At 37.4% G+C, this 13,762-nt stretch overlaps 1 protein-coding gene across 5 annotated transcripts in view; it reads left to right on the top strand.

Moving 5' to 3' along the window:
* LOC135225843 (modifier of mdg4-like) overlaps window positions 1-13,762 on the top strand; it is a 61,784-nt gene that overhangs the window by 38,290 nt on the left and 9,732 nt on the right. For all 5 annotated transcript variants that reach the window (XM_064265383.1, XM_064265384.1, XM_064265380.1 and 2 more), the window contains 5 exons: window positions 5,508-5,654; window positions 7,145-8,126; window positions 8,422-8,815; window positions 9,038-9,285; window positions 12,374-12,564. In XM_064265383.1, the coding sequence (XP_064121453.1) occupies window positions 5,537-5,654; window positions 7,145-8,126; window positions 8,422-8,815; window positions 9,038-9,285; window positions 12,374-12,564 (1,933 nt within the window). In that variant the 5' untranslated portion in view covers window positions 5,508-5,536. The remainder of the gene's footprint in view (window positions 1-5,507; window positions 5,655-7,144; window positions 8,127-8,421; window positions 8,816-9,037; window positions 9,286-12,373; window positions 12,565-13,762) is intronic.

Here is a 13,762-nt window from a genome sequence, read left to right as displayed (position 1 = left end):
CCTGGTTATTCTGAGTCTCTGCTTTACTGGACACTGGCGCCGTTAGCAGACATTTAATCAATCAATGGAGGCGTTTTAGATCTCCTCAGAACCACCAAAGGGATCTACGCTTGTAGAGAGCAATGATACCAGATCAGAAATTCTTGGAGACTAGATCAATTCGAGGGAGACTCGGCAGCCTGTTGATTTTAAACATGAATACATTACTGTTAAGTCAGTAAATTAGGAAGAGGATGGTGTCTGTCACTCCAGAGCTTGAATACTGATGTATACTCGAGCGTTAACTTTAATTATTGCATTTCAGTCGTGGTATTCTTGTTGCAGCCTTGATGAAGGAGGACTCTCGGGGTGCTAGATTTTTCCTAGAATCAGCTGAATAACTTGACTTTTGAACTACCATCTGCATCGGAAAGCATGCTAACATAAACATGTTACAAACTCTGGTCATTTTATGGCCATAAGGGATTCCTGCAAACCGGTATTTACACGTTTACAGAAGTTAAATGTGCATACTATTTGCATTCTAGTCGTTGCAACTCGCTTAAGAAATCAAAATTTCTACCGTCAATGGATATCACTGCAACATTGTATTAGTGAAAACAATGCTATTTCAGTGTGAGGAATTGCACTTTTCACTGCTCTGCATCTTGAGCACCGCAGTACCAAGGAATTACTAATTATCATAGGCAGCTGATATCCAGGTCTCGAAGAGCATCGGTTTAATTGTAATGTCTCGGGCATCGACCCGCCTCGGGCACTGAATACCCACACGGTTCCTTTTAGCATGATCCCTGTAGGGGAGTAGCTATACCGCCTGCAGTTGCAAGGCTCCTTTGCAACGTCTTCCAGGACCAGAGCTTTTCCAACTCCTCCATGATGCTTTGAGGCCTGGGAATCTGGAAAATGGGGGGGGGGGGGGGGGTGTCAGGAGTCTTTTTCAACTACGTTACAATCTTAGCTTAACATAAACTATCATATGATCAACCCACCTTTTTTTTCAGTTAATTTACTTCGTGGCCCACTTTTTAGCAAGTGATTGATATGTAGTCTGCTAAACGCGATGTCTTCTACAATTTTTACCTCGTTTCTCTAAGCCGTCTGTCTATCGAAGTATTATAAACCACTCAATACTGTTCCTCCCTTTCGTGTTTTATTTAATATTATTCTCGCTAAAGGAGAGAAGTCATCTCTCTCTGTCTTTCTCTCTAGTAATGGCCGAGCAGGATTAAATGATTAAAAATACATTCTCTCTCTCTCTCTCTCTCTCTCTCTCTCTCTCTCTCTCTCTCTCTCTCTCTCTCTCTCTCTCTCTCTCTCTCTATATATATATACTATATATATATATATATATATATATATATATATATATATATATATATATATATATATATATATATATTATAGATAAAGACCGAATAGGATTAAATGATTAAAAAAAAAAAAAAACCAAAGCATTCTCTCTCAGTCTTTCTCCCTCTCTCTCTTATCTTTCTCCTCCTCCTTCTCTCTCCTCTCTCTCTTTCTTTCCTCCTCTCTCTCATCTCTTTCTTTTCTTTTCGTTCTAATGGTTTCCGCATCTCTCGCCTTCTCTCTCTCCACCTCACATCCTCTCTCCGGCTCTCCCTCGGCTCTCCTCTCCTCTCCCCCGTCCCTCTCGCTCGTCTTCTCTCTCTCTTCTCCCTCCTCGTCCCTCCGTCACTTCTCTCCCTCCCCCAATCTCTCTCCTCGCCTCACCTTCCTCCCTCTCCTCTTTCTCCTCCCTCTCGTCCGGTTCTCTCTCTCTCCTCCCTCTCTCCATTTCCAAAAAAAAACTCACTCCTCCTCCCTCTCTCCTCCCTCCGAACTTCCTACTCTCTCATCTCTATCTCTCCTTTTTTAGTAATGGCCGAGCAGGATTAATGATTTAACAAACATTCTCTCTCTCTCTCTCTCTCTCTCTCTCTCTCTCTCCTTTCTCTCTTTCCTTCTCTTTCTCCTCTCCTTTTTTCTCTCTCGTAATGACCGAGCAGGATTAAATGATTAAAAAGGGCATCTCTCTCTCTCTCTCTCTCTCTCTCTCTCTCCTAGTAATCTAGTAACACTATAGGCACTACTTTTCCGCAAGCTGGACCAAGCCAGATTCGTCCTTTTAAAAGCCATTCACAGTTGAATTCTTAAAAAGCAAATCTGGCTAATTACTACATCGGAATAGCTAGCATGATGTGGATGATCAGTGAAAAATTATTTCGCATGAATCGTTGGAGTAGTTAGCATTACCGAGATGATTTGCGAAAGTTTAGTATACATCAGAATCTTTGATGTTTACAAATTGAAAAGTTAACCTTGTCTGTAAAAATTATCGACTACACTTTGCGTTTGTTTTATATATACTGTTTTTTTGGCATTTTTTATGTTTATTATTGTTCACTGGACTGCAAAGAAAGGTTTGTTGTAAATATTTTGGCTGACAACTGTTGCCATTCTACCTGTTAACATATGGTCCGGTAAAATCTAGCTCCTTTGGTGGGAATATAGTTTTCATCGCTATTCCTTCAATCTATAATTCATTATGTCCGGCACGCTCATTTGTCATCGCAGCTCCCACATGGTTGAAAGGGTTTCATCCCAATTGGCTACATTGGTACTATAGTCCGATTTTATACCTGCCTGTGCACATTAACCTCTGCCATAACTTTAGAACTGTAAAAGATAGAGACTTCGTATTTGGCATGCATACTCCACTGATAAAGCCCCTTCTCAACCTTAACAGTCATTCTAGAAATAGCTGCCATACTGCCATTGTCAGCGCAAATGTACAGGTGAAGGGATTACTTGCTCACGGAGGGAGATCACCCAACTGTCTGAGCACAGTTGTGGCCATGACCATAATTTTTGAAGTGTTCAAAACAGACTACATATTTGGCACTCTTAGTCTGTTAGTAGAGCTTGACCACGACCTTCGTACATAAAATGAATGGTGCTGGAAGTATTCGTGTTTTACAAACATTTTTTTGGATGAATTTGTCTGTCTTTGCAAGAAAAGTTATGCTGTGATGAACTTCATCTGATTGCGTACGGTGGAAATAAATGTAGCAGTTTAATCTCTCTCTCTCTCTCTCTCTCTCTCTCTCTCTCTCTCTCTCAGTAGCTTTTTTCATGTGTTTAGGATTGTTATTTCTCAGCTTCAATCTTTGTTTTATAGCAGAGAAATACTTTTATCACAATATTTAATAGCCTGCAGCACCTTCAAGCGAACACCAGAATGTTAGAAATGTTCTTTTCTTTTTATCATAGCTCACGGCACTCCATTGTAAACTGACCTCATTGCTTTTTTAACACCTTTATAGCCTTAAATTTGATTTTTTTCAATGCAAAAATTGTGAAATGACAAATTTAGCATGTGATTCGGTATACATCACTATTCGCGTGTTTGAGCTGAAGCATTTGTTTGTGGGAATGAATACAAAATCCTCTTCCTCTTCTCTGCAAAGCATCTTTTCTCTCTCTCTCTCTCTCTCTCTCTCTCTCTCTCTCTCTCTCTCTACAGATGCCAATTCGGTCACTGCTCCGTTGAGCTAGCGTGAAGATGCGTTTAGCCACCTAGATGGCCTCCTAACACCCGTATGAGTAAATCTTCCCACGTTTGCTCAGTGGCAATTGGTAATCCTCCGATTCCAGAGCTCAGTGCCTGCTTCTTTGTTTCTTCAAAGCTGTGGGGTTTCTTCATGCTTCTGTCTGCCTAACTTTTATTCATTTTTTGACAATTAGGTGTACCGGTTTCCTCTTGGTTCATCACCATCCATCTTTAAGTTCTTGTCCTTTTTCCCGCTTCCTTTGGGCTTGGTCTACTACAGAAAGGTAACAGGTTGCTCGTCCTATAGATAAGAGCAGCGAAGCATCTGTCATCCACGTTCTTTGATACCGATCAACGACGGTGTCCCACTTTTTTCCAGCCGGAGAAAAATAACTTTCAAATTAGTATTAGGAAAACTTAGACTAATTTCATTCCTTTTTTAAGATATCTGAAACTTTATAGGTGCTTAAATGATATCACGAAACTACAACAAAAAGAGTTTTCGTCACTGCATCCCCAAATTCTGATTGAATGATGTCAGCGGACAAACTTCGGTGAAATCCGTCGAAAAAAAAAAAAACGCATCCAAAAATATGACGGTGCCAGAAATTAAGGGGCAATGTTTGCTTTGTTTTTTTGCATAGATCTCATATGTTGATTTATTTTTCCGGCGCTCCGTAGCCAAAGGAGCCAGTGGTGTCTTTGCCCTCCTGAGTATGAATGGCCGATGGTTAATAGTGACGGTAAACGTAGTATGCGAGAAGCGTTTGCAGTGGGGATGGGCTGTGAATAGTGACTCCTCTCTTTGTTCTGCGGTGGGTGTGTTGATAAAGTCGTACTTAGAGGGTAAGGAAAGAATATGATTATTAATAATTTGGAGTTAATTCCAAGTAGTATGCAGTCGAGGTTACCGCCGCTGGTTGATGTGAATGAGAAAGTAGTCAGTCGGGCAGAAATGAACATTTATTCACTCCCCAGCTTGTGGACACACGCACAGAGAGAGAGAGAGAGAGAGAGAGAGAGAGAGAGAGAGAGAGAGAGCTTGTGGACACGCACACGCACACACACACACACAGAAGTGCCCTCAGAAGTTTCTCCTACAATGGCATGAGTTTGTATCCCCGTACAGAAATTAGTCGCAACATGATCTCGTTAATTCGTCTCTAGTTTTATATAATATATATATATATATATATATATATATATATATAGTATATATATATATTTCGGATAGTGTAGAAAATTAATTGATTATTACTCGAGTCCTTGCAAACATTTTGTGCACCATTTTAATCGACAGACTTGAAATATTTATGTTTTAGCCTTTTTAGTAGTTCACGAATTTCATCTTGCAACTTCTCAGGCTAAGACCCAGATTAGTGTCGAGTAGTGGTTTGTTCTGGGACATATTGTCTCTTGAATATATAGGTAATCACAATATTTTCGGCTATATCTCAATAAGCAGAGTTTCATGTGATCTTTTATCAGATAGTGGTGAAGTCAAGGTATAATTTTTGTTCGTCCGTGTATGAATTATTCATATATTTGTCCCAGGAAATGCCTTCTCTGAATAAGAGATGGTAGTCTGCAGATCATCTTCATGACAAAACATGTTTTTCCTAGGCATCAGATCTGAGATGGTGTATATTAAAAAATATACTCTTTTTGATAGTGATAACATATTTGACGAGTTGTGTAGAGACTATTCATAATGGTTCAGTAGGTCTTGCGTCTATTAGCAGATTGTCATTGAATCATGAACGTTTGATATAATAAAACACGTAATTTATGCTTTAGGCTTAAGGGACTTATTTTGATTATTATGATTTGAACCAAATGAACTGGCAGTAACTAACTTTTTATCAACGTTTTTTGTTACGTATAAATTGTTTACGTTTATTTCGTGAGAGATTCTGGTGTGTGATTTTCATAGCTAAATCTGCTTCCTTTTCAGGTTGTTGATCCAATGAGGTGACATTAGCAATGGGGACGTTTCAGAAGTTCTGCCTGCGGTGGAACAATCACACCACAAACCTTCTTGGGACCCTTGGACATATTTTGTCGTCTGAGCAACACACGGATGTGACATTATGTTGTCAAGGTGAGAGAGACTAAGCAGCAATTGTGTTCATCATTATTTCGATCAATATACATTCTTGATCTAATATTCCACATATATTTAGCTTCCGCCAGTGAGTTATAGTGATTAATTTATGTACAAATCGTGACCTTTAGTTACTGTACTGTAACATGGTTATGATGTTTAGCAGTTAAGAACTTCAGTGTATGTTACAAATGTTACAATTTATTGGGCATTTTAGTTACGTGTTGGACGATTGGTATACGTGCTATTCTACCAATTCAGGAGTTGTGAGTTCAATTTCCCGCTTTGCCAATGCAGAACCAGAGGAATTTATTTCTGGTGATTAGAAAATAATTTCTCGATATAATGTGCTTCGGATCTCACAATAAGTTGTAGGTCCCGTTGCCAGGTAACCAATTGGTTCCTAGCCACGTAAAAATATCTAATCCCTCGGGCCAGCCCTAGGAGAGCTGTTACTCAGCTCAGTGGTCTGCCTAAACTGAGATATACTTTTATACTTGGCATTTTGATGCAATTGAAAATATGAGGCATGCATCTTCAGTGTCGTCAAATGTGCAAGGAAAGATGACAATGTGTAAAGAATATGCCAGACTTTTATGTATGTGCCAGTAGATGTAAATCGCTATACTTAGAGAAAGGGATTCAACACCAGACACTGTCCAGTATTAGAGGGTCCTTATTTTTCTCTAGCGATTTTGCAGAGGTTGTTCTCCGCTACGGAAACTTTTGCATTGATAGGGAAATCGGGAGAGAATTTGTAAAAGCAAAAGTAAAATGCAATAGATTCATGGCCACTGTGCTTTGGGAAAATATTACAATTGATTAATTTTCCCGGGGCCAGTGGTGGTGTTTTGTGGCTGGAAAATAGGTAGATCTCATAGCTTTAGATGATTTGTACATGCCAAGAGAACTCATTGCACATCTAACTGCATGAAGGGTAAAATAATATAGAAACGTCTATGAAGATAATGATGACACGTCATTATGGAACTTTGTGGGTGCTGCAAAAACACTTCATCGATACACAGTTTGTGAAATTATCTTAACAGAACCAAACAGTTTGAAGAACTGATTGTCATTTTGTAATGGGCTGAAGAGATCTATTATTAATAAATGGTAATTTTGATAATTGATGCTACTTTATGACATTAGTTGTAATGTATAGTACTATCAGTTGTATATGGGAAATGGTTACTATCTGCTATTATATTCTCAATGTCACTAGATAGAGTACAGGCAGTCCTGTTGATTGGTCTCGACATATGCTATTTCGTTCTTATGACTCTATTAAAAAAAATTAATTAAAAATCTGTAATGCATTGTTGATGTAAATCCAAATTTTGTTAAAAGAAAAGAAACCTGATTGGTAGAGTATTTTTGCACCGAGAATTGTTTAAATTTATTGCTGCGGCTCTGCACAAAACAATGTTTGAAAGAAAATTGCATAATTGCTCCAGAGATAATATACAAAAATCTTTGATTTTCAGGCGAGGTGTGGCGTTTGCACAAGCTGGTATTGTGTGCTTCTAGCAGTCATTTTGAAAAATTGTTAGGAGCTCTTCCACCTGGTCAGCCACCCATTGTGGTACTTGATGGGCCACATCCACAGGATGTTGCCTCATTAATACAATTCATTTATCATGGAGAGGTTAATGTGGACCAAGAAAACCTTGCATCTCTTTTGCGTACCGCAGAGAGTCTTAAGATTAAAGGACTTGCTGAGGTATCTTCGGTAACAAGCAGTAGCAGTGCTGAGCACAAGAACCAAAGTGACGGAGAGAGCCAAAGATGTGTGAATCGGGGTCGATCAAGACCCAACAGCTGTCAGCCTACTCCTATATATACATTAGGAACTGAATATCCAGTAGGAATGTATGGCCTTGTTACACAGGCAATATCACCACAAACTCAAATTGTACCTGATCATGTTGAGCGGGACCCATCACCCCTTAATCTATCTTTCAGTGGAACCTTAAAAAATATCCATGATGAAACCCCACAGGAAAGACAGGAAAGAAGGAACCGACTTGATAATTTACTCTATGCAGCTACTGAGCGAAGTAAAAAGGAGGAGAGACGAGAAGCTCGAAGAGAAGCCAGAGAAGCTGCTCTACGAGAAGCTGCAGCTATGCGAGAAGCTTCTGTGATGGTAACTCAAGATACCTCAGTTCTTCCACCTGTGGCAAAACGGCCGCGTGTGGCAGAAGGTTCTCAAAACAACACCCTTCCTGCTCACACAGCATTTCAAATTCCTTTAATGAATTTGACTTTACCGCCTGGTGCTGCTACATCTTATGTAACTTCACATTCCACAACAACTACTCAGACCCAACCAGTGGTTTATGAGACTGGACCCCATGCAGAATGTCTTGCAGCAGTTTCTCAACAAGAGCCAATGCATGAACATCAAGAAATGGAAGTTGTCACCTCAAAGTCACCTGTTAAAACAGAAAGAGTTGAGGTTTTAAGGTAAGTCCTTTACTGTATTTAGTACTAAGCTTGAGTTTTAAAGGAAATAATGTAACATTTTTCACCCGCATGATTAGGCCATAAAGTATTATGATTCTAACATAATTTCATTTAGGAAAACATGAAAAACTTGTCACTTTTATCCACTTTCTTGTGATTATCATACTGACCCTGTACTGAATGACAAGTAGTTCAATGAAGGATAGCTGGTCAAGTACATAAATCAAGTCGGTCGAATCATATTCATCCTTGATTGATAAAGAATACTTCATCAGTTATGTGTTTTCTCTTGCAGTGATACAAGTGCCATAGAGGAAGTAGCAGTGCATAGTGATGAAAGTGACACACAGAGTGCTCCTGAAACTCCAAGCGATCTCACTACTACAAGTCGAGCACGTGCAACAACACCCGTCCCAACTTGTACCACTACAGCTACTCAAGTTAGTCTGTCCAGCTCTGGTGCCATAGATGATGTTAGTTCGTCATCGGCTTATACTACTCCGGCCAGCACAGCCACCCTTACCAGTGCCACTAACACTGTAACAGTTTCTCCCCCATCAGAATCTGGAGAAGAGAAAGTTCCCCCCTATTTTCACACTATTCTTCGTCAAGTGGCGGAGGGAAATACTAATGGGGAAGCTGTTTCTACCAATGCACAACGAGTAACAATCAACATGCGAACATTTAAGGTACAGTACAAGATATTTTATATTCTCTATCAGTGAAGTTTGATGTCATAGTTTACTGTACAGAAAACCAACGAGTGCATTAATTAACTCTAAGAACTTTAATGTGCAGTACTTCTGCATGCAGTTTGAAAGAAATGCTGCATGGAAAATATTTATGTGCAGCACTAGATACGTATGTAGTATTTAGTTTCTGTATTAACATCTTATTGATAACATTTATAGGAAGAATGGCGCCGTCAGCTGTTAGTTGATTACAACACAAGAACCAATATGAGTATCTGTATGCTTTGCTTTACTACCTTCAAATCATATGATGGCCCACGAAAGAACACTTATGTGAAACATGCAAAGCGATTCCACCCGTCTTTAGAAGAATACTCAGAAGAAGAAAGAGATCTCATCATTAGTATGTATGAAAAATACCACAAGTATGATGTGGATATGCAGAAAGAAGTCAACAAGTCTTACAGGTATGTTTTCAGATTTTAATAACTCCCTCAACATTCAAATTTATAACAGGGAAGCCTGAAATAGAAATGATGGTGACAATGGAAATAAATCATGTACTTGATTAAAAGAAAACTCTGCTCGCTCACCATTGTTTTTAGCTTTCACTTCAGTAACTCTCATGGGTACACACAATTTATGGTGAATTAACAGGCAGAAGTGTACATATATGAAAGGATAGTATTTGTTTGCAACATGATCTTGAAATGAAAATTGGGTAATATTCATCCTGAATTCTCCCTTTTGGAGGTAGTAGTAATTAATAGAAACATATCTTTGGTGGTATTACAAGATATTAGTATTTTTAAGTTAAACGTTTGATCCTCTATTCAGGAGCTAGTGCTATTTTTCAAGTACAAAAAGTTTAGTATGTACAGACGGCCAACAAAGAATTGGCGTAGTTTCTTAATTCATTGTTCGTTATGGAAATATTGCCATATGCAGGTGCCAGAATATTTACTTAACAATAAATAAAATTTCCTTTCAAAGGTGCTATACTTGAAATAAATGACATTAGAACTGAGTAGACTTATTCAACGTATGAAAGATAATTATTTTGCAAAGTAAGGAAAATATATACCGATGGGTCCACCGTCCACGATTTCTAATTTTATTTTCAACTCTAGCTTCGTAACAGCATTCCGAAGATTTTGAAGTTGGCTTTGCTGCCGCTCGAGTCTTGACTCAACATATCGTACTGCACTGAAGTGTTGTCATTTCGTCTCCTAGAGCCGATAAATAATACATCAAGGCGTTAACATTCTTTGAAAAACGATGTTTAGTTAAACTAATTTTGTCCTTTGATCAATAAAATAATTTGCATGACACGTTTAGTGGGCCTAAATTGGACTTCTGATTTTCCCACATGATAAGCTAGGTCTATTTTCAGCAGCATACTCTCTCTGGAATACGTAATATTAATGAATATTTAAATCGACAATATATATATATAATATTATATATATATATATATATATATATATATATATATATATATATATATATATATATATCTGCTTTATTTGACTATTCCCGTTATTCTTGTTTTTTATTAGCCATGTTCGCCTTTCTTCTTATCCTTTTAATAAGTGCTTAACATAATTAACTCAGACCTAGCTATTCAAAGTCAAAAAGCAATTATAAAAAAATCAAACGAATATAATTCTTTCTTATTTTATCGAATTCCTTGCATATCATCCTGTGTTTCATTTGGACACCTTGGAAAGCTGTGGGAGTCAAAACTGACGAATACATTAAGAAAGGTCTTACTTTCCTTAAAGCTTCTTAGGATGATCTTTCTGTAGCTATTCATTTCTTTTAAATAGAAATTAATTCAAATTAGTTCACATGTATAACTACTAGACCTACTTACATAAGCATATTATAAGCAGCTGAAAGAATAAGAAATAGGAAAGGTGACGTTCTCGTTTAAGTCTATTTCATGTTTTTTTTGTTTTTTTCTCTCAAGAAAAACCTACTGCTTTAATCAAGGGTTGCTCTTTGACGGCTACAGGGTGTCACGAGGGTATGCACACATTTTGTGGAATAAAGAAAGATAAAGTTTCTTTGAACAGAAAATGTTTTACAAACATGTATTTAAGGCTCCGTTGTCGGTGCGGGGAATTTTAAAATAACCGTTATCATTAGTGATGCTTTCACGAGGTGGAGTTCGTAGTGAGAAGTCGGATCTAGTCGCTGAGATGTAGAAGAGAGCGGAGCGGAGGTGGCTTATAGGAGTGATGGAAGGAGTTAGGCCGATGTAGTAAAGTATCTCCCAATAAAATGTATTCTTTAGGTTTTGAAGAAAAAAAAATGCATGCATCATTGAAACCGTGTCCCTCCCTATCCGTGGTAATCACTGGCCACCGATAAAAAAAAGAAAAAAAGTAAGCCTAACTGAAATCTCTCATCCATCAAAGATAAGTTTGCTTATTCATTAGACAACTATCAGACTTCAAGTGTAGATTTAAAAATCTCTTCCTCTCCATCTAAAGTATTCATCAGACACCAGTCATAAGCGTAAAGCTAGTTATGATCCCTGGTTCAGCAATGTCGTGACGAGGCACTAGAATTCAAAGTTCACAAATGAATGTTGCTCAGCAACATTTACTGTATTGTCTTGCTCTCATGTGGTGCTTCGAGGTATTCCACCTCTAGGCCCATGTTCTAAACTTTGCCGTCCTTTAAACAATTTTATTCATCTATGTATGATTCTCTCCGGTTTATTAAGCTTTCTTGATATCTCTCCAACAGAAACTTGCACCGAATGCAGTGCAATAATTCTCTCGCTCATCGAAGGATGTTTGTCTTAGACCGATAAATGAAACACATTGACATTAGATACCCGTGCACATAACATCAAAAGCAATAGAGTGAGGTCGCCTAGTTCACATTGTTAAGATATCGGTTTTTTTTTCTTTTTGTTTTTAAATTGATAGCATTTTGTTGAGATTCCAATGTTTTCTGTAAAATTTAACAAATGGAATAGTTCAACTACCTTCAACTTAATATTGAAATGATAATTTAAGGACTATGTTTATGTGATACTACTAGTGATAGGTGTCTCCTATCTATTTGGTAATGCATATCTATGGTTGTGATATGACGTTTTTTATCACTTCGTTTCGTTCACGTCAATTTTGCTATATGGAAAATAGTTTTACACAATAACATAACATAATGTTCTAAAAGATATCAGTGACTGTTTTTAATGTCATTACACATGATTTCATCCATCTTTGAAAAGAAAAATAGATAAATAAGGCATGAATCGTGCGTCAGGCAGGTGAACGAAAAATTATGAAACTCTGCCACGAGTTTTTTGGCCGACAGTACAGTACTGAATATAAATGCCTTAATTACAGTGTTTTTTTGAGAAAGAGTTGAATATCTAAAATACTTGTTAATTCCTGAAAAATCTTTCTGTGTAGATTGGTTTATCATAATTGTTAAGGATTATCTTATGATGTTTACTAGTGGTTTATCAGACTTAAATATCCTAGATAAGTTTTGTTTCCTTAAACCTTAGTAACATCATCTCCAACCTTTCAGGGCAGCAAATGCTATAGTAGCTCTAGGAAAGAAGGGCGCTAAACAAAATGAGGCGGTAACTGACGTTCCAACTACTACTGGAACAAATGGTGTTGCAGCTAAACAAGAGACTGTTGAACAGGAAGCTCATGATGAAGGTGAATCAGCTACAGAAAACATACATATTAAAGAAGAAGCTGCTACAAGTTCAGGTATGAACTTTCTTATTCCTCTTGTTTATTGTGAAGAGTGTGAGGTAAGGAAGAGAATGCCTTAGTGTAATAAAAGCCTAAATTACATTCTAGCTATGGTTGTATGAAATGTAACATTGAATTGGTTGTAAGTTGCATTGAATTCTATCAGTAATAAAAGTGGGGGCTTTGATTACTGTTTACTGCAAATAGTACAGTAGCATTAAAAACTTTTTTTTCGAAAAGGGTGTTAAAATTGCATAGATATTGCATCATTTGATTATAGTCAGAAAGTTCTCATTGATTGTTGTGCCCCTCTAAGCCATTTCAAATCATATTTGTGCTTACAGAACTGCTACATCCACCAGGCTTAAGTCCATATAACTGGTTTCTGTACAGTAATGTGTTGGTTATTTTGCTTGGAAATTTCAAATTTTATTGGAGGCTATCTTCCCCAAATGTGGAAATATAATCGATTCTGGGAGTAATGCTGTCGCTGCTCTTACCTTGTTAATTCTAGTGATTTGACACTTATCATAAATTAATTGAAGAAGACCCTATTATAACATATTTGTGGTTCTTGTAAAGCCTTATGAGAGGACAAGAATGCAATGTTTTTTATCAATAAGATTTCTACTATTTGGTGACATTGCATACCTTAGTGCCCTTGTTTAAATTTCCATACTTTTAACTGGAAGCCCTTCCTACTTATATTACTTCTGTTACATGTCAAGGGATGGCATTGGACTAAACAAAATTATTTTCAAGATTAAATTGTTTTTAACACAAAGTGCTCACCTCCCACCCCACCACTAACTTGCACCGAGTCTGAACAATACAGGAAATAGCTGAATTGCCATTAGACTTTAACATAGTCCCTTTTTAGATTCATCTTTCTCATTTCACCTCATAATGGATTTTTGACAAATAGTAATCCACACTAACCACTCCCTATGAACAGTTTATCCAGTCATTGAATGTTTAAATACATGGTTGAAATAGGGTATATTAAAAAACAGCCAAGTTCCAATATTAGAAATAAACTCTTTTGGCAAGCCCTCTGAGAAAGGAGTTTTAACTCAGAGGCCTTGTTGAACTGCATAATAATAATAATAATAATAATAATAATAATAATAATAATATGTAATAATAATCATAATAATATTATAGTGAAAAAAGTGATGGACTCCTAAGGAGGTAGGGTTCAACCCTGAACCCT

This window comes from Macrobrachium nipponense, chromosome 13 (assembly GCF_015104395.2).
Source record: "Macrobrachium nipponense isolate FS-2020 chromosome 13, ASM1510439v2, whole genome shotgun sequence".
Lineage (NCBI taxonomy): Eukaryota > Metazoa > Arthropoda > Malacostraca > Decapoda > Palaemonidae > Macrobrachium > Macrobrachium nipponense.
Note: the sequence above shows the minus strand (reverse complement) of the source record. Positions and strands in the feature narration are given on the sequence as shown.